At 44.5% G+C, this 22,100-nt stretch overlaps 4 protein-coding genes across 7 annotated transcripts in view; 3 read left to right on the top strand and 1 right to left on the bottom strand.

The window, feature by feature from the left end:
* LOC146010130 (uncharacterized) overlaps positions 1–22,100 on the top strand; it is a 424,288-nt gene that overhangs the window by 170,939 nt on the left and 231,249 nt on the right. The gene's annotated exons all lie outside the window — the stretch shown is intronic.
* The window catches only part of LOC146010169 (uncharacterized), a 263,545-nt gene that overhangs the window by 125,397 nt on the left and 116,048 nt on the right, over positions 1–22,100 (bottom strand). The window lies entirely within an intron of this gene.
* LOC146010153 (uncharacterized) overlaps positions 1–22,100 on the top strand; it is a 360,112-nt gene that overhangs the window by 245,696 nt on the left and 92,316 nt on the right. The gene's annotated exons all lie outside the window — the stretch shown is intronic.
* LOC146010228 (uncharacterized) overlaps positions 1–22,100 on the top strand; it is a 239,166-nt gene that overhangs the window by 178,606 nt on the left and 38,460 nt on the right. The window contains exon 6 of the mRNA XM_083151264.1: positions 13,458–14,468. Coding sequence (XP_083007390.1) covers positions 13,458–14,468 — 1,011 coding nt within the window. The remainder of the gene's footprint in view (positions 1–13,457; positions 14,469–22,100) is intronic.

Raw genomic sequence — 22,100 nt, 5'->3', positions numbered from 1 at the left:
AGTTAATTGTTCCCCAGCAGTACCGTGCGCGATTGCTAGCACTTGCCCATGACATCCCCTCAGCAGGCCATTTAGGGATTCGTAAAACCCGGGCCCGACTGCTGCGGCACTTCTTCTGGCCAGGAATAAACCAGGAGGTAAGACAGTATAGAGAGTCATGTGGGGTCTGTCAACGCCTCGGGGGACCCCCACGTCGTGTCCCCCTACAACCCATGCCTGTGATCAGTGAGCCATTCAGGAGAGTGGCCATGGACATTGTTGGGCCTTTTAAGAAACCGAGCAGAACAGGAAAGAAATACATACTGACTGTGGTTGACTATGCGACTAGGTACCCAGAGGCGGTGGCGCTGGCATCCATAGATGCTGAGCATATTGCCCAGGCTCTCATGGATATCTTTAGTCGTGTGGGATTTCCCGAAGAAGTGGTCACCGACCAAGGTGCGCAATTTCAAGGGGACTTACTGCAGACCATATGGGCCAAATTTGGGGTCCATCCCTTTCGCACTACTGCCTATCACCCCCAAACAAACGGATTGTGTGAGCGATTTAATGCGACCCTTAAGCAGTTGCTACGGGCATATGCTGAATCAGAGGGGGGAGACTGGGAGAAATCCTTGCAACAGCTTCTATTCGCATACCGCGAAGTAAGGCAAGATTCTACCGGGTTCTCCCCTTTTGAGTTACTATATGCCAGAAGGGTCCGGGGTCCTCTTGACTTAGTCAGGGAAAGCTGGGAAGGATCATTCCAGGAACCGGAGGTTCCGGTCTTAGAATATGTGGCCCAAATGAGGGAGAGACTGCAAAGGCTAATGCAGCTTGCGCATGACCATATGCTGGAGGCACAGGGAAGGCAGTGCAAGTATTACAACCAGCATGCACGTGAACGGGAGTTGGAAGTGGGTCAGAAAGTGATGGTACTGGTACCTGTACGAAAGCACAAGTTACAGGCGACCTGGGCAGGGCCATATACTGTAGTGGACCGACAGGGGCAGGTAGATTATATCATTGCCCTAGATCAAACCGGGAAGCGGGTGGGCACCTACCACATAAATAGATTAAAAAAATATGTCACCAGGGAAATAGGGGCTGTGGCAATCTGCTGCCCACCAATGGATGACCCAGAGACTGACCCCATCCCTGACATTCTGGCAGCAACCAAGAAGGATGTGGGGGTGGAGGCCGTGCCCATAGGCACACAGTTAACTGAAACCCAGACCCGACAAATGAGGGAGGTTTTGGAGCTAGTGGGGCCTCAGTTCACTAGCAGGCCAGGACGCACTCATGTAGCAGCCCATCATGTCGACACCGGAGCAACTCGGCCCATTAGGCAACCAGCATATCGGCTGAATCCCGAGGTGCTCAATATGATGAAAAAAGAGGTAGACGAAATGCTGGCGCTTGGGGTCATTGTGCCATCAAATAGTCCCTGGGCCTCCAGCGTGGTCTTAGTGCCCAAGAAGGATGGGAGTACACGCTTCTGCGTGGACTATAGGAAGCTGAATGAGGTGACAGTGACAGACGCATACCCCATGCCCCGGGTAGATGAGCTGTTAGACAGGTTGGGGATGGCTCGCTATGTGTCCACCCTGGACCTTAGCAAGGGGTACTGGCAGATACCCCTTACCAGAGAGGCACAGGAGAGGTCAGCGTTCAATACCCCATTTGGGCTTTTTGAATTTACTGACATGCCCTTCGGGATGAAGAATGCCCCTGCCACCTTCCAGCGTACAGTAGATCGCATACTGACAGGGTGTCAGGAGTTTGCCCAGGCCTACCTGGATGATATAGCAATTTTTAGTGAGACCTGGGAGGATCATCTGCAGCATGTAGCCCAGGTTTTAGCAGAGATTAGCCAGGCAGGGTTGACAATCAGACCGGATAAGTGTCAGATGGGGATGGCAGAGGTGCTGTACCTTGGCCACAGGGTTGGGGGAGGCCGTATTCGTCCAGAACCAGCAAAAATTGAGGCCATTCTGAAGTGGCCTCACCCCACTAACCAAAAACAGGTACGTGCCTTCCTGGGCACAGCGGGGTACTATCGTAAATTTGTTCCTCAGTACAGCACCATTGCCAAACCACTGACTGACCTAACGACCAAAAAGTACACCCGAAACATTGACTGGACCCCTGACTGCGAGCAGGCTTTCTCCCAGCTTAAGGACATCTTGTCCCGGTCCCCAGTGTTAGCCGCCCCTGACTTCCGCCGGCGGTTCATTGTGCAAACAGATGCTTCAGCTTGTGGAATAGGAGCTGTGCTAAGTCAAATAGGGGAGGATGGGTGTGAGCACCCAGTTGCCTTTATTTCCCGAAAACTAGTTGCCCGCGAGATAGCCTACGCCACCATTGAAAAGGAGTGCCTAGCCATCGTCTGGGCACTAAAGAAGTTGCAGCCCTATGTGTATGGGCGTGAGTTTTCAGTGGTAACAGATCATAACCCCCTTAGTTTTCTACAACGTACAGCTGGAGACAATGGACGGTTACTGAGGTGGAGCTTAGCCCTACAACTGTACAACTTCTCTATTTCTCACAAAAAGGGTAAAGATCATGGAAACGCGGATGGCCTATCCCGTCAGCAGGAACCAGACCCAGTGCCACCTAACACCAGGAGACCAGCCCTTGCCATTACCCAGGACACCAGGAACATGGACTAAAATGTGGGGGAGGAAATGTGAAGGAATTGCATTGGCGATAAGTGAATTGTGACATCCTCTACTCCACAGTAATTAATGTACATTTTAGCCCTATTGTTCCCTATGTATGTCTGTATTTCCCAGGACTTTATTCATGTAAGCCCCAATTGCGTATTACTTAAATATTGTAACTGTGTATGTGGAGACAAATGGTCCGGCTAGAAGCGACCAAATGCTTAGATTAGAATCTGTTCAGTTTGTGTATAGTTTTTGGTTCAGGGATCAAAGGACCTCTTTATAGGCTGTTTAGTAACAGAGACAGATAGTGGCAGAGACATACACTTCCCCCCCAAATAACAAGAGGCTAAGGATGGATAACACCAGGGTCAGTCTCCAGAGAAGAGATCTGTTTACATGAAGGTGTGAAATCCCTCACATACACAAGCTTCAAAGCCAGATGAAGGGAGTGAGTTAATCAGCCCCTGGACAGGTAATAGGAGACCCTGTTATATTCATACAACTGCACCCAGCATAGGAAGGGTTAAGAATTCCTGAGGGAGGGGGAGAGGGGTGCCTTTGGGATGTAAGTTGGTGTTTGCAGGAAGAGAGGGGAGAGATGTGAATGAGAGCTGAAGGAGAAGAGAGGAGGAAGGAGGTTAGTCGCAGTCTTAAGGTTCAGAGGTATGCTCTACCTGTGTCTTGTGGAACGCCTCATCCTCGCTTCTGTGGAGTTGCCAGTGTTTTGTGGACTTATACAGTTTTCTGCTATCACAGCTGTGTGGACAAGTGATAGTTTGCCCTGTGGAACTGATCTGGGACTGTGACTATACAAGGACTGTCTGTTTGGGCCTGCTACCTGAATATCTTTCTACTCTGCAATTTACCTTTGCCACTGTTTATTGTCTATTTGTGCGTGCTGTGGAAAATAAACCATTCTTCTGGTTTCATCTGCTCGGTGTCTGAGTGATTGAGGAACTCGTACCCTCACAGACGCAATTACAATTGTAAATTCTGAGACTGTGCACACAAGTGAACCCACACGGCCGTGCTGCCGGCGCGCGCGTTTCGCTCCCCGCTTTTTCAAGGCAAGCCGCTCTGCTGCCTTGATGGGGTTTAAATGCTGTATTCAAATGTATAGCCGTCCAATGGCTTTGGCTGGTGTGCGGGAGTCTCCTCCCATTGGTTACTGGTGGGCATGTTTCTCCATTGCGTCTACTGCGCACACACCGGGAGATTTATCAGATTGTACCACTCGTAGGTAAGTTACACTGATTGCGTTACTGCTAATCCCCTGTTGATTGTGGATATATCATATTGGTTGATGTAGTCATTCTGCCGATATTTGTGGATAAGAAGATTTTCAGTTTTGAATTGACATAAGCAGGTATTTGGAATGTCGGGAAGATTCCTATTTGCAATCTACTCCCGTTAATTCCGATTGTTATCAATCTCGTGGCCTCATACACATTAGGCAATTTCTAAGTGCTAATGTGACCTCATAAAATAAATTTGTGTTTTTTATATCATTTTGTTTTATTTGATTCTTCAAGTTTGTGCTTATTTGGACATGCCTCCTGGAGCCAGTGTTCCAGGTTATGCAAAACTGGTTATAGTGGGAAAAAATTACACATCCTAATTGTTGAGACATCGGAGGGCTGATTGGTGGTTTGTACAAGTATTGAACATGTTATAATTGTTTAGTATTAGTGCTCAACGTGACCAAAATACTTCTTTACATGTTGTCCGGTGTGGTTCCCCATTGACAATTATGTCTGAAGAGAGTTTCCCTTGATGAATTATATAACAAGGGATAGGAAATGAACAAATTAAATGACATAAAAAAAAATATATAATAAATATTAAATATATATATAATAAAATGAAATGAGGTGTAGACATGATAAAAATGTGAAAAAAATGAAAAAAGAAAAAAATACATATCACCGGGAGATTTTAAGGTGCAAACTATTGCAAATGTGAGAATCCCTGTGTTTATTGAGAAGATTTGTGTCATATTTATGTGTGTTTCTCCACATGGAGGTGTGGGTCATGATTAAGGTGTTCATAACTCCTAAAGAGTGACAGGAGAAAATTAATTAAGATATGTCAATACCTTATTATAGCGGTTACTATACCGTCCAAGTGCTTTTGGCAAGTGCATAGCTCCTAGTTTTAGAAGCTTCATAAAATATGGTGCCTGCTAAATTAAATTGATGTGGAGGAATAGAAAAAGTGATGGAAAGTGAAATAATATGTGAAGACAAAGACGTGAGTGACACACTCAAAAAGAAAAACAATGAAAAGTGAGAAAACGTGCAAGAAAAGGGATGTGGTGAGCATCTCTACTTTTTATGTTTAGTTGCTGTATTAGTATATTGTAGTATTGGTGGCGGACACGTTGATTCCAGTCAGGTGGTCTATGCCACCCTAATGTGGATACATGGTATTCCTTCTCTACGAGTGTATACTAGCATGGTATACGCTGTTCCTTAATGATCTGTTTCACCCATACTACTCTTAGTCATGTGGTGACATCTATCTTTCTACAGGAAGGATGCAGGACTGCATCATGTGGTGACATCTATCTTTCTACAGGAAGGATGCAGTCCTTTCCTGTAGAAAGATAGATGTCACCACATGACTAAGAGTAGTATGGGTGAAACAGATCATTAAGGAACAGCGTATACCATGCTAGTATACACTCGTAGAGAAGGAATACCATGTATCCACATTAGGGTGGCATAGACCACCTGACTGGAATCAACGTGTCCGCCACCAATACTACAATATACTAATACAGCAACTAAACATAAAAAGTAGAGATGCTCACCACATCCCTTTTCTTGCACGTTTTCTCACTTTTCATTGTTTTTCTTTTTGAGTGTGTCACTCACGTCTTTGTCTTCACATATTATTTCACTTCCCATCACTTTTTCTATTCCTCCACATCAATTTAATTTAGCAGGCACCATATTTTATGAAGCTTCTAAAACTAGGAGCTATGCACTTGCCAAAAGCACTTGGACGGTATAGTAACCGCTATAATAAGGTATTGACATATCTTAATTAATTTTCTCCTGTCACCCTTTAGGAGTTATGAACACCTTAATCATGACCCACACCTCCATGTGGAGAAACACACATAAATATGACACAAATCTTCTCAATAAACACAGGGATTCTCACATTTGCAATAGTTTGCACCTTAAAATCTCCCGGTGATATGTATTTTTTTCTTTTTTTTCATTTTTTTCACATTTTTATCATGTCTACACCTCATTTCATTTTATTATATATATATTTAATATTTATTATATATTTTTTTTATGTCATTTAATTTGTTCATTTCCTATCCCTTGTTATATAATTCATCAAGGGAAACTCTCTTCAGACATAATTGTCAATGGGGAACCACACCGGACAACATGTAAAGAAGTATTTTGGTCACGTTGAGCACTAATACTAAACAATTATAACATGTTCAATACTTGTACAAACCACCAATCAGCCCTCCGATGTCTCAACAATTAGGATGTGTAATTTTTCCCACTATAACCAGTTTTGCATAACCTGGAACACTGGCTCCAGGAGGCATGTCCAAATAAGCACAAACTTGAAGAATCAAATAAAACAAAATGATATAAAAAACACAAATTTATTTTATGAGGTCACATTAGCACTTAGAAATTGCCTAATGTGTATGAGGCCACGAGATTGATAACAATCGGAATTAACGGGAGTAGATTGCAAATAGGAATCTTCCCGACATTCCAAATACCTGCTTATGTCAATTCAAAACTGAAAATCTTCTTATCCACAAATATCGGCAGAATGACTACATCAACCAATATGATATATCCCCAATCAACAGGGGATTAGCAGTAACGCAATCAGTATAACTTACCTACGAGTGGTACAATCTGATAAATCTCCCGGTGTGTGCGCAGCAGACGCAATGGAGAAACATGCCCACCAGTAACCAATGGGAGGAGACTCCCGCACACCAGCCAAAGCCATTGGACGGCTATACATTTGAATACAGCATTTAAACCCCATCAAGGCAGCAGAGCGGCTTGCCTTGAAAAAGCGGGGAGCGAAACGCGCGCGCCGGCAGCACGGCCGTGTGGGTTCACTTGTGTGCACAGTCTCAGAATTTACAATTGTATTTGCGTCTATCTATGCTAGCCCTTCTTAGGGCTGTAAATGTCTACAAACCTGGCAGTCTATATTGCGTCTATCAGCACGCCTTGATAGCAGCGCATATACGCTGTATTACCAGAGTCATTGATACTATGGGCAGACACGCTAGATATTAGCACAGTCTTACCCATTGCAATTCTGTGGCTTACAGATCAGTAAAAGTGCGGCTTTGGTGAATGTCACCCACTGTAATTCTGTAGCTTATAGATCTGTGACACTGCGGCTTTGGTGAATGTCTGCACATACATTATAGCGCAGCAGACATTAGCGCTGATTTACCCACTATAAATCTGCAGCTTACAGATCTTTGATATTGCGGCTTTGATAAAGGTCTGCACATACATAACAGTGCAGCAAGAGCCAAACCAATAGTCCGATAGTAATAATACCATTTGCCGTTATTATTACTCATTTTTTCTATTAAGCCACAGTACCATTACATGATTGAAAACTCCGCTACCCTGTAAAAGTAGAATCATTATTTCTATTCTACCGTTGACATATTAACACAATCACTAATCTCATGTATGTGATAAACTTGCAGACAGATCGACACGCATAGAATAAATCTTCTTATTGGGATATAGTAAATTGTCTGTTCATTTATATCAATATGGCAGCATAATATATACAAATTAAATATCCCTTTATGTTTGAGTGTCTGCACCAGCTCAGTGACCGATCAACAAGCACCATCGACACGGAAGTGTCGACACAGCATAACGGTACCAACGGACACAGTTAGTCCCCTAGCATATAGCATCTTATTACCCAGGGATTGTACTACTGTAAGGTTATATACAGACCCTCTGTTTTGACCACTACACAGAAGTGTCGACACACTGTCAACCATATAAATCATTGCACAAACAGGTAGTAGGAGTATGCAAATCATTGAGACAATTGTCACCTAATTAAGTAACAACAGTGTTTCTCGAAACAGCAACAAGTGTTATAAGAGGAATTGTCCCACACTTGGAACAGATATTGTTTCAAATAAGACGCAACACAACAAGAATACATTAATTAAAAGACTGATTGAAGACACACAAGTCCCCACATGTGCTGTTTTTAAACACGCACTATTTTTCACTTTGTTTGTCAATCTTGGTGTTTTGGTTTTATATTTCGCAGTTTTAAACAAATCAATTAAAAGTTACTTTTTATTGGCTCTAATTAATTCTTTATGGTGCACCACAACAGGACACACGTTCTCTTTCTCTGAATTCAGGACCAAGACTGGACTGCTACCGGACAGGACTGGACGCAGGCAGCAGCAAGATGACGGCTGGACAAATGACTGGACCACGGCTGGACAGGACTTTACAGCACCAGGACACTGCAGGATCGGGACAACAGTGTGCTGCAGACACACTGTAATGAACAATATCACCAGTGGGGCTGAGCTGGGCCTGATCCCTTAAAATTGCTAATTCGTATCAATAGGCCGAGCGCGCGCCGCCCGGCACCCCCTGGACGCAGCCTGATGTTTGACAGCGTCCCCCCGCCGGGCGGAAATAATGCGCCTCGGCCGGGTGGACATGGCGCTGCCTGCCCAGACACCTCCCGGTGGAAGTGCCCGGGCCACCCTTCTAAGGGTGCCAGGACTCTGCTGCGTGGCTGACAGTACCCCCCCCCCCCTTGAGAGTTTTGGAAACCTCTACCCCCAGGCTTATGAGGGAATTCCTGAAAGAACCTTTTCTTGAGGCTGTGAGCATGAACATCTCTGTCTGGAGCCCACGATCTCTCTTTTGGCCCGAACCCCTTCCTATGGACCAAAAACTGAAGGGAACCACAAACAAATTTGGAGTACAGAATTTTCTCCACAAGAAACTCCTGTTGTCCCTGCACATCCACAGAAGGGATTCCTCTGATAACCTTAGGAGGGAACTTATGGGAGAAGAAGACTGGCTTCAAAAGAGAAGCATGAAAGGTGTTTGCAATCCTGAGGGACTTGGGGAGTAACAGACAGAATGCAACTGCAACAGAATGCAACTGGATTAACCCTCTTAATGATCTTCTACGGGCCTATAAACCTTGGCCCAAACCTTTCCGATGGTTGATGCAATTTGATATTCCGGGTTAATAACCAGACCAAATCACCAACCTTGAATGGACAAGGACGTCTAGACTTATCCGCAAACACCTTTTCTTTGAAGGCTGTCTCCTTCAGAGCATCATGTATCTTTCTCCATGTAGCCTTAAAATGAAAGGCCCTAGACGGAGCAGAGGAAGAAGCTTGAAGAAAAGAATTAGCCTGGGGATGGTAACCATAAACTGCGAAAAAGGGTGACACTTTGGAGGCCGAATGCACCGCATTGTTATATGCAAATTCCGCCATGGGAAGACAATCCACCCAATCGTTCTGCAACGTGGAGATATTGCTTCAGAGACTGATTCAGCTGCTCAGTTTGCCCATTAGACTTGAGGGTGAAAGGCTGAAGTCAGACTCAGTTTGATTTTAAGCGAAGCACAGAACGATCTCCAAAATTGTGGACCCCTGTCAGAGGGCAATCCATGCAACCTAAAGACATGTCGCAGAAACAAATAGGCCAAGTCTTTGGCTGAAGGCAATTGCTTCAGTGCCACAAAAGGCACCATTTTGGAAAACCTTTCAACGATCACCCAAATGGTTTGACAGCCGGCTGAAACTGGCAAACCTACCACAAAGTCCATGGCAATGTGCGACCATGGCCTTGACAGGATGGACAAGGGCATCAGTTCTACAAAAGGCCTAGACCGAGGAACCTTATGCTTGGGACAAGCAGGGCATGATTGAACAAAATATTTGATGTCCTGGACATTCCTGGCCACCACACAACCCAGGCTAACAAGTCCATGGTCTTATGGACTCCAGGATGCCTTGCTGTCAAGGAACTCAATAAGGACTTTCCGCCTAAGCGTCTCTGGCACAAATAAACTACCATTATGGGTCTGGGCTGGAGCCTGGCGAATGAGCCCCTCCAGGGTCAAACTGAGACCAGCCTGTATACAAGAGGCAGGAATGATAGGGGCAGCAGTTTCCTGGGCAGCAGTTTCCTGGCCTGCATGCTGTGGAATAAAGCATTGGGACAGAGCATCTGCTCAAACATTCTTGGGACCAGGCCTGTATGTAATCACAAAATTGAAGCAAGTAAAGAACAAAGGCCAGCGGGCATACTGGGCATTGTGCCTTTTAGCAGCTTCAATATATTGCAGGTTCTTGTGGTCGGTAAGAACCAACACCTGATGATTGGCTCCTTCTAGACAATGCCTCCATTCATCGAAGGCCCATTTGATTGCTAATAATTCTCTGTCACCAACATCATAGATGGTTTGAGCCTCAGATGAAGGACCTGGGTTTTGGGGTTGCTTTGCGACAGCACTGCTCCGGCTCCCACTTCGGAAGAGTCCATCCCCACCACAAAAGGACGATCCACGTCAGGATGCCTGAGGATGCCCCCCTCCCCCTCAAATCAATTTTAAAGAACACGGCGGACCTCAACTGATCGAAATGGACAGAGATCAGAGGGAGAGTGTACGCATTCTTCACCGTAATCTTGTTTAAAGCCCGAAAGTCAATACATGGGCGCAGGGACCCGTCCTTCTTGACCACAAAGAAGAACCCTGTGCTAAGTGGCGACTTTGACGAGCGAATGAACCCCTTCTTCAAACTTTCTTGGATGTACTTATTTATGGCCTTAGTCTCAGGAATAGACAGAGTAAAGCCTACCCTTAGGTGATGGAGCATCGGGATTAAGCTGGATAGCACAATCGTATGGACGATGGGGCGGGAGCTTATCTGATTTACCTTTGGAAAACACATCTGCATATTCCGAGTAGGTTGCTGGGATAGCAGACAATGAGACCGAGGCCTGGAGGAAGGAGGTATCAATACAAGAACCAAAACAACTGGATTTCCACTGAACGATATCCCCAGCTTTCCAATTAATCTGTGGGTTATGTTGGACCAACTAGGGATGGCCCAAAACCAATGGGACGGCAGGACAAGTAACCAAAAGAAAATAAATCTCTTCCTTGTGAAGAGAACCAACAGTAAGCTGCAAGTTAGGGGTTTGAAAAGAAATCTCCCCATTGGGCAATGAGCTACCATCTAATCCTCTCATGATGATACATTGCCTTAAAGGAATAGCGGGGATGCCGAGTGTCTCGGCTAAAGCGGCGTCCAAAAAATTGCCGGCTGCGCCGCTATCGACAAGAGCGGCACAATCAAAACTAACCTCCCCATAAGTGAGGGTAGTAGGAATCAGTAGAGAGTTATGGGAGGAGAATAATTTCAGGCCCAAGTGAATCTCCTCCTCACCCACTTGGCCTGATCTTTTACTGATTTGCTAGGGCAAGAACGGTATTGATGACCCTTACGGCCACAATACAGGCAAAGACCAGCGCTGTTCCTCCGAGCCCTTTCCTCTGGCATGATCCGAATGGACCCCAATTTCATGCGCTCTTCGGTATCATCCGAGGTATTCATAACAAATGGTATGGGGCGAGAGAGTGACGGAGCCGACGGTCTATTTTAATAGACAACTCCATAAGTTTATCTAATGAGCCAGGCACCAGATGTTGGATTAAACAGTCTGTGATGGTAATAGACAACCCATACCGGAACTTGCTACGCAGAGCCGGATCGTTCCAACCACAGTCATTCACCCACCGGCGAAACTCCGTACAGTACACTTCTACTGGATCCCTACCCTGTCTCAGGGCCTGTAAATGGGACTCCGCAGAAGCTTCCCTATCAGGGTCATCATAAAGCAAACCCAAAGACTTAAAGAAGTTATCCACTGAGGCTAACACAGGGCTATCAGAGGGCAAGCCAAAAGCCCACGTCTGTGGGTCCCCCTGTAACCACGAAATCACCAAACTCACTCTTTGCGCCTCTGACCCTGAGGACTTAGGTCGCAGATGAAAGTATAATTTACAACTCTCCCTAAAATTGAAAAAAATCTTTTCTACTACCCGAAAACTGGTTGGGCAGATTCATCTTTGGTTCAGGTGCCACTACCGAAGGAGCTCTCTCCTCAGAGGGACAAATCCTGAACCATTTGTGTTAGACCCATAACCTGGGCGTCTAACGTAGGGGCAGTGGGATTCATGATGAGGATATCCCACGACCACCAGCACCCGCGGACTAAACAGGTATATTATATATAATCTGTTTGGGCCGGTGATAATGTAACGTGCGCTGGTGCGTGCAAGCAGTGGTGGTGGGCAGAGCCCTCAGCCGGGACCGCTGTTTAGGACGGACATGGCAAAACCCTACACTCACTCTATTGGCCTTCTCAGGCAGGTGACCGTAGATTGAGATTTAGTCGCTGTGTTAGAAGGAGCGAGTTAGGACCGCTCCGACCTCGATGCAACCAGGTTTAATGATGGTACAAATCTACGGCAGCCGTCAGAGACAGGACCAAGAGGATGATCTTACTAACAGGGCCTATCTGAACTGAACACCCTGGCTAATGGCACCAGGCCAAGGACGGGGAGTGTGACCAAGTCACAGGCACCGGACCAACTAATAACGGGGTGCTACCAAACGAGACGCACGCCAACATAAAACTGTACACTTAAAGTAACGGTACCCCTAAACAGGCATAAACCCACAGCCGTGGGCCTCTCCGAATCACGGAGAGCTGGACTAGGACAATAATAAAAATAATTGAGGATAAAGGGCAGCTTGCCCGTAGAAATAAAGAGAGAAGGAACCAGGCTCCACTGGAGCACTTACGTGACCTGGACCGAACCCTCCGGCAGCTCAGGATGGTAATGTGCACACCGGTAGAGACTTGGCAGGACTGGATGGAAATACGCTGACCAAGACGGAACCGGATAAAGACTGGACCAGGACGGAATATACTGGACCAGGACAAGACCGTGACTGGACTGAGACTGGACCAGGACTGGACGCAGACAGCATTAAGATGACGGCTGGACAAATGACTGGACCACGGCTGGATAGGATTACACAGCACCAAGACACTGCAGGACCGGGACAACAGCGTGCTGCAGACACACTGTAATGAACAATATCACCGGCGGGGCTGAGCTGGGCCAGATCCCTTAAAAAGGATCTTGCAGCCAATCAGCCGCCGCCAGACCAGCCACCAATAATTGCTATTTTGTTTCAGGAGGCTGAGCGCGCGCCGCCCGGCATCCCCTGGTTGCTATACAACCTCCAGGCGATGCGGGCTGATGTTTGACAGCGTCCTCGGCCGGGCGGAAGTGATGTGCATCAGCAGGACGTGGCGCTGCCTGCCCGGACACCGCCGGGCGGAAGTGCCCGGGCCACCCTTCTAAGGGCGCTGGGACTCTGTTGTGGCGGTGCCGCAGCAGCACAAGTCAGCGCAGCTGATACTTTACTCCTATTCTGTCTTTAGGGGCTTTGTTAGGCAGAATAGTGACACCCAGTCTTACAGTTCCCTTACACTGCCGGCTCCCAATACCTCAGTGTCTCCCAATGCACTAATATAATAAGGGTTACCTTATCTACATAAATCCCATTATTTGCTGCATGATATTTAGAACTGTAGGAAAGTATTTATAACGGAATAACTTGTACTCACTAATAGTATGAAATGGGTGAGGGGAAAGGGGAAGAGCGATATTTCTATATATGTATGTTATTTCCAGCAGATGGACACAGAAGCAGGAATACCTCCGAGGGACGTCTTATTCTGTCACCAGATTATAAAACAGAAGATAACATCACACAGGATTCTCCAGAAGAAACCTCCATTACCCTAAATATACAGCCAGTGCCTCACAGTGCAGATACATCACCTGATACCTCTAATCCTGAGGACTGTTCTCCTGGTAACTCAGATACTGCTGCACATAGAGCAGCTCATACAGGTGCTGACATATTTACCTGTTCTGAGTGTGGTACATGTTTTATAAATCAGTCAGTTTTTATTAGACATCAGAAAACTCACAATTGTGAGAAACTATTTCCATGTTCTTATACCGAGAAATCAGCTCTTGCTACACATGTAAGAATTCACTCAGTTAAGCAGCCATTTCCATGTTCTGAGTGTTGGAAATCTTTTAACCAGAAATCAGATCTTGTTAGACATCAGAGAACTCACACAAGGGAGAAGCCATTTCCATGTTTTGAGTGTGGGAAATCTTTTACCTTTAAATCAGCTCTTGTTATACATGAGAGAACTCACACAGGGGAGAAGCCATTTCCATGTTCTGAGTGTGGGAAATCTTTTACCTTTAAATCAGCTCTTGTTATACATGAGAGAACTCACACAGGGGAGAAGCTATTTCCATGTTCTGAGTGTGGGAAATCTTTTTCTCGGAAGTCAAATTTTGTCCATCATGAGAGAATTCACACAGGAGAAAAACCATTTACATGTTCTGAGTGTGGTAAATCATTTACCTTTAAATCAGCTCTTGTTATACATGAGCGAAGTCACACAGGTGAGAAGCCATTTCCATGTTCTGAGTGTGGGAAATCTTTTACCTTTAAATCAGCTCTTGTTATACATGAGCGAAGTCACACAGGGGAGAAGCCATTTCCGTGTTCTGAGTGTGAGAAATCTTTTAACCGGAAATCAGCTCTTGTTATATATGAGCGAACTCACACATGTTCTGATTGTGGGAAATCATTTACCCATAAGTCAAATCTTGTCCGACATGAGAGAACTCACACAGGGGAGAAGCCATTTCCATGCATTTAGTTTGAAAAATGTATTTTTTATCAAAACAAAGGCTTTTGATCTGGACCGAAATCTTTGCAAGGGCTTTGATGGTGGGTGTATACGCAGGGTCATATCTGTGCATGTGCCTAAGCCGGGTGTTAGCCGGTCACACACACCCAAGTGTGCGAGTGGGGGGTGGAGAGGGGCGGCAAGCTGGCTCATTTGCATATGGGAATGCCCATATGCATGATCATGTCCAGAATGCTGGACATTATCATGCTGATGGGACGGGCAGCTGACATCACCGGTTGTCAGCTGGCCGCCCACTTCCTCCTGAGTGTCCACGCATATATAAGTGACTTGAGGGTAACTTTAATTTGCGTGTGCCTTTGCCCTCATTCGATGCTCGTCGACCATCGAATGATGTGGGAGGGTCCCCCGAGGTCGCGAATGAATGTTACTGCGTACCATCCATTCGCAGGCCCCGGGAGCTAATCGCCCTCACAAATTGGTGGTAGCAGGGCCACCAGTCACAAGGCGGGGTTTGGTGGACTCTCAAGGCTGCAAATTCGCAGCCTTGCTAATCATCCAGAATAACCCTCGTAGTCTTGTTAGAGATCAGAGGACTCACAAAGGTGAAACCATAATAATTTGCACGTTCTGAGTGTGTGGAACGTTTATTACACTAATGAGCTTCTTTTACAAGGAAATCTTTCTCTGTATGCGCACAACCCTGAATAGCCGCAATTCATCCTGCCCTCCCACAGTACTTTACACCCGCTCTGCAGCAAGAGGAGATCTGTCCGGCTGCTAACAGCATATAACAGCTCAGGGTTGTGTATACCGACAAATGCACAGCTGCCGAGCATCATGGGATCTGTGCAATTCCGAAGCAGGGCCAGAGTGTACAACAAGGATTGTTAGCGTCACTGATGGTATGGAGAGTCATTGGAAGCACCAGTAACACAGTGTAGTAACATGTTATACTGTCATTTCCCACCGCAGACATAGGTGTAATGTGCGCCAATGCCATAGGACTGGATCATGTCTGTCATTTGTGGAACTCTCCTACAGGCCGTGATATAGAGCAGAGGAAGAAAGCACATGCAGGGAATCCAATGTGCCAAGTGCAATTCTCCTATTCATATATTGTTGCTCAGCGTCTTCAATTCAATAAACGGATTTTATTATTTGCCTTGTGTTTATTCATTGAAATATAAAAAGTCCTATCTCCCTCCTTTATTATTGCAATTCAGTGGCCAATGTAGGAAACAAGAGAAGATATGGGTTCTCTAATGAAGATCATCATTCAAACTCTCTGTTAATAATGTATTTATTTACAGTTCCTTTTATAGCGCAGCATATTCCATTGCACTTTGCAATTGGAGACAACAGTGATTAAACAAACTGGGTAGAAACAAACAGACATAGAGGTAGGAGGGCCCTGCTCGCAAGCTTACAATCTATAGGGATAATAGGAGGGATACATATGGATAGAATTCCATAGCATGGCAGTCTCACCAGATTACAGGACAGTCCTGATGGGATGTAATTGGATATGATTGCTACGGGAGGTTGTGTGGGGGTTCCGGAATATGATAAGCTTGGCTGAAGAGGTGAGTTTTCAGGGAACACTTGAAAGTTAGGAGGCTAGTGGAGAGTCTTAGTGTGCGTGGTAGGGCATTCCATATGGTGGGTGCTGCCTGACAATCCTGCAAGTGTTAGTGGGAGCGAGTACTGAGTGTGGATGAGAGACGCAGAGCGGAGAGGTCGGGTGGGGGATATATTTTGAGATAAGTGAAGAGATATAAGTCGCTGTCATCAGAGTAATGACTTTTTATGTAAGTAGAAGTATTTTATGTTGAATGCAGTAATATACAGGCAACCAATGGAGGGACTGACAGAGCGGATCAGCAGACTGCTAGCCAGGAAGATCAGCAGCGGAGCAGCATTCAAAATGGATTGTAGTAGCGAGAGACTGTTCTCGGGAAGACCGGTAAGGAGACTATCCCAATAATGAATGCATGATATAATGAGTGCATGAATTAGTTTTTGAAGTGTCTTGTGTAAGGTACGGACTAATTTTGGATGTTTTTTTTAGATGCATGTAACATGATTTAGAGAGATTGATTGTGAGGAATGGAGGACAGTTCAGAGGCGAGGATGGCCCCCTAGGCAGCGAGCTTGTGGAGTAGGATTGATTGTTGTGTTCAACAGTGATAGAGATATCAGGTTGATAACTACTCTTGGTTGGTGGGAATATAATTCTGTTTTGGAAATGTTGAGTGAGATGACATGCAAGATGAAATGTCAGAAAGACATTCAGAGACACGAAGCAATACTGATGGTGACAGTTCCGTGGAGGAAAAATAGAATTGAGTATCATCAGCATACAGATGAGTCTCTCGATCATTGCCAAATTCCTGTTTTTTTCATCTTCAAACTTTTGGACTGATTCGAACTAGCCCTAGTTCCTCTACCCTTCATCCACCCAGCACAGGAGTCTTGTTCAACAAGCCCTAACACCGCCAGCTATCCTCCATTGCACCAGCAAAACCACCTGCCCAGTAGGCAAACATCAATGCGGGACTGTGCAACTATCCATGGTGGACGGTAACTAATAACCATCTTAATTTATTTGGAAAATCTCAGAGGGCAAAATAGGAACCGACAGTAAACATCTGTATACCAGGAATGATGCATATTGTTTTATATTACCGATACAGTCCTTTAGGCGCTATCTGGGAACGATTCTCTTTCAAATTTTTGGACGACAATACCCAAAAAATAAAAGACAAAGCACCACAATAGTGTAATACAATTTTTGAAAGATGAATATGGACAGAAATTCAATAAAAGTTAATTCTTGATAGGTGGACTCGTACCCTTCGCGTTGGTCTACTGTTTTAAGGTAGACATAAGTCGCTTGTGAAGGAGCGGCCTGATTGCCGTAAGATTTCACCCCTTTAAAACAATACTCCACTTGAATCCTCAAGGGAAAAGAGAGTAAAACCACAATAGTGTAACACTGTTATGGTAAAGTGATCAAGATTCCGTACATATTCATCCTTAGTGAGGGGACCCGTACCGTTTAAGTTGGTCTACTTTTTGAGGGTAGACATAAATCACTTATAGGGAGCGGTCAAATCACCATTGGAACACTTCACTTATTCACTCTGCTTGTAGCTCATGAAAATAAAAGAAAGCTGGTATGGTGTAATACCGCTTTATTCACAAACATTTAAAAACACATACAACAGGGTATTAAACTCCAGACTCTCACCGAGTAGTATTGTCCACAATGAAAATGCAGACAATAAGGCAATTGATGTAAACCAGGCGTCCCTGCAGCCTCTCCCGGTGCACAGTCCAAAGTCCTTTCCCCTTACTCCACCGCCAACGCGTTTCCAGACCACAATGGTCTCTTTGTCAAGGCATATGGAGTGAATGCATAGATGCTATATTTATACCCCTATGTGGGGCGGCCTAATTCCAGACATAGATCGTTCCTAATGTCTAATTCCCACCTTTCCCTGAATGCCCTTCCGGCATTGCGTCCATGTTTTACATTCTGTCAGCCGTTACAGCTGACAGTGATTGCGGCGCATTCTCTGGTTTCTCCGTGATACTTCTGGGTTCCGCCGGAAGTTCAAGTGACGTTGTGCGTTCCAAACGACGTCATTCCCGGAAGTCTCGGCATTTGTTATGCGTTCCAACTTGCGCTCTCTTTTCTTGTATAGTCTACGCTTCGTTTTTGTTCACTTTAGGCTGCCGCTTTGCTCGAACCTCTTAAATATCCCGTGCAATTTCTCCAGAGAGTTTTTTTTTTTTTATGTAATACATAAAAAACAAGGATTAGGTTCTGTTAAAGTGACAGATACCATTTAAAGTGACAAGTGCCATTTTTCTTTAAACGTGCATAAAGTGCCGTAGCTCATTCTTTGTGCAAAACCATAAATGTCATAAAGTGACATAGTGCAAGGAAAGGTGACATAATAAAGTGCATGACATGGCCTAAGATTATTTTGTGCAAAATACAGCAAAGGATTGTTAAAAGAACCACAGATAAAAAGATAAATTTTTAAAAAAAATTACATAAACCACTTTAATTCAAAATCTTTATTCAAACCCCCTGGAATGAGGGTTTGGTGGTTGAATATCAGGGTCATCTCACTCTTTGCAAGGGCGGAAGCAATATCACCCCCTCTGATGTTCCCTTCTACTTTTTTTAAAATATAAAAATTCTTTATAAAATCGGGATTACACTGATGATGAGTTTTAAAATGCATCGGCAGGGCATGTGTCTCAAAACCCTTTTTTATGTTGCGCACATGCTCGCTCATCCTTGTTTTAAAGGGCCTGCTTGTCCTGCCAATATAAAATTTGCCACAGGTACATTCTATGGCATAAACTACGTTAACAGAGTGACATGTTACAAACTCTTTAATAACAAATTTCTTCCCATTAAGGCATAGTTCAGTTATTTTAGACCCAAAGTTGTTTTTCACTGTTTTGCAACCTATGCAAGAACCACATCTGTAGAAACCCACTGATGTTATCGTGGTTTTTTTTAGGAGATGTGGGGCATAGGCTTTTCACGAGCTTTGATTTTAAATTAGGTGCTCTCCTAAATATACAAACAGGTTTCGATGGGATCTCTCCACCTATAACTGGATCTTTTTTAAGAAGGTCCCAATGCCTCTGTATGATTTTTCTTATTTCCTGATGTTGAGAGGTATAATTAGTGGTGAAGGACCACTTGAATTTATCCGACTGGTTTGTACGTTTTTCTTTTGGGGTGAAAAGTACATTTCTTTCTAGTTCTTGTACTTGTAAAAGGGAATTGCTGATCTTCTCAGTATCATAACCACTTTCCAGGAACCGGTCTTTCATTTTATGAGCCTGATCCTGAAAAACTGAGTGGTCCGTGCAATTTCTCCTTAATCTTTTGAACTGTCCAATCGGAATAGAATCTAGCCATCTATCTTGGTGACAGCTGTTACGGTTGATATAAGCCTGCGAATCCGTGGGTTTTGTATAATTTTTTGTTTTGAACATATCGTTTTCCACATAAATAACAATGTCCAAAAAATTAACCTGTTCTTTACTGATATTAAAGGTTAAATTGATTCCCTTATTATTCTGATTCAGGTAATTACAAAAATTATCCAGGCTTTCTTTGTCCCCTCGCCAAACGAAGAGGATATCGTCAATGTAACGTCGCCATGACACCAGGTTTGCCCCATATGGGTGGTGGGACCAGATGGTATCGGTCTCCCACTCACCCATAAAGATGTTGGCATAGCTTGGGGCAAACCTGGTGCCCATGGCGGTTCCCCTCTTCTGAATGTAAAAGTCCTCCTTAAATATGAAGTAATTGTTCTGTAAAATGAACTCAATTCCTTCTACCAGGAAATTTTTAAGTTTCTGGTTCATTTCATAATTTGTGAGGGCTCTTTTCACTGCCTCTACACCTTGTGTATGACTTATAATGGTGTAGAGGGATGTTACATCCGCCGTAACAAGAAAAAGATCCTCCTCCCAATCTAAAGTTTCAATAAATTTCAAAACCTCGGTCGTATCTTTTAGATGGGACCGGTTCTTAATTACCAGGGGCTGTAGATGGACATCAATAAACATTGATAAATTCGAGGTTACCGAATTGACCCCCAAGATAATTGGTCTCCCGGGGGGATGGACCGGGTCTTTGTGGACCTTTGGAAGAACATAGATGGTAGGTATTATTGGACAATCTATGTTTAAAAATGTATTCTCTTCCTCTGTTATGGTCCCTGATTTATTATATTTGTCAGTTAAGGATTTTAAAAGATTGACAATTTTTTGAGTTGGGTTACCCCTCATTTTTCTATATGTTTCTTGATCAGAAAGTTGTTTAAGGATTTCTCCTTCAAAGTCCTTCTTATTTAAGAGGACTATTCCACCCCCCTTATCAGTAGGTTTTATAATAAGGTTTATATGATCTATCAGAGATTTTAAGCCTTTTCTTTCTTTGAATGAGAGGTTTTGTCCCATCTTAATAAGATAATAAGAAGATAGGACAAAACCTCTCATTCAAAGAAACTGAGTGAGCCTCCATATTGGCCTGCCCACCAATCGTCCAGGTCACCTCTTGTCGAGCAGGTCCCTAACACTCTGGGGTCACCACCTGGGACGCAGGGAACCCCGAAACACGATCCAGCTAAGGACCCCCCCAGGGCATCACAATAAAGAATAGGGGTAGTAAAGTGGTGAAATTATAAGTATGGAGGTCCCTACTATATGTTTGAAGGTAGAGGGTATGTGAAATAAAAAGTGCATACATAAATAATAGACATACAGGATATAAAAAGTGACTGTGTATTTAAGTTGTGATGCCCTGAGACAGTCCAGCCAGAGCAGCCCGGGGCCCCCACGCCCAGATGCCAACCCCACATTTTCTGACACTATGCACAAATAAATAGGACTTACTTGGTATTATGCCTCTGTCTCAGTGCAGTCCATGCTGGTTCCCTGCTTAAAAACATAGAGGGGGTGGGGGAGGGGTGCTAATCCAGAGTGAGGCATTCTCAAACCTCAGGTATGTATTGCTACACAGATATATGGTAGGGGGGGAATTGGCTCTAAATTGCACACCCTCAGTAATGAAAGGTGCCATCTGCTGAGAATAAAATGGGTTACACAGAGAGAGAGGGTGCAAATGCACTATGCTATCATTACATAATATATAATAAGAGGTTGTTGGTATATCATTGGCCAGTGATATTGGCCTGCCCACCAATCGTCCAGGTCACCTCTTGTCGAGCAGGTCCCTAACACTCTGGGGTCACCACCTGGGACGCAGGGAACCCCAAAACACGATCCAGCTAAGGACCCCCCCAGGGCATCACAATAAAGAATAGGGGTAGTAAAGTGGTGAAATTATAAGTATGGAGGTCCCTACTATATGTTTGAAGGTAGACAGATATATGGTAGGGGGGGAATTGGCTCTAAATTGTTCCCTGCGTCCCAGGTGGTGACCCCAGAGTGTTAGGGACCTGCTCGACAAGAGGTGACCTGGACGATTGGTGGGTAGGCCAATATCACTGGCCAATGATATACCAACAACCTCTTATTATATATTATGTAATGATAGCATAGTGCATTTGCACCCTCTCTCTCTGTGTAACCCATTAGATTAGAGGAATGGTCAAGAGCATGGCAACTACAGTTTAATGCCAAAAAAATGCAAAATCATGCACTTGGGACTCAGAAATCCAAAGACTAAATATAATATAAATGGCACTATAATGGAAACTACTGAGGAAGAGAGGGATCTATGTTTCACTATTTCAGGGGACTTAAAAGCAGGTAGGCAATGTAACAAAGCAATGAAGAAGGCAAGTCAGATGCTTGGTTGCATAGGGAGAGGTATCAGCAGTAGAAAGAAAGAAGTAATAATGCCACTGTATAGGTCATTGGTACAACCTCACCTAGAGTATTGTGTTCAGTTCTGGAGGCCATATCTCCAGAAGGATATAAATACATTAGAGACTGTACAAAGAAGGGCAACTAATATGTATACTTTAGAGCAGAGAAGGGAAAGGGGGGACATGATAGAAACTTTCAAATATATCAAGGGTTTTAACAA

Source organism: Crinia signifera, chromosome 6 (assembly GCF_055691185.1).
Source record: "Crinia signifera chromosome 6, ASM5569118v1, whole genome shotgun sequence".
NCBI lineage: Eukaryota > Metazoa > Chordata > Amphibia > Anura > Myobatrachidae > Crinia > Crinia signifera.
This window is presented reverse-complemented; position numbering and strand designations above follow the sequence as displayed.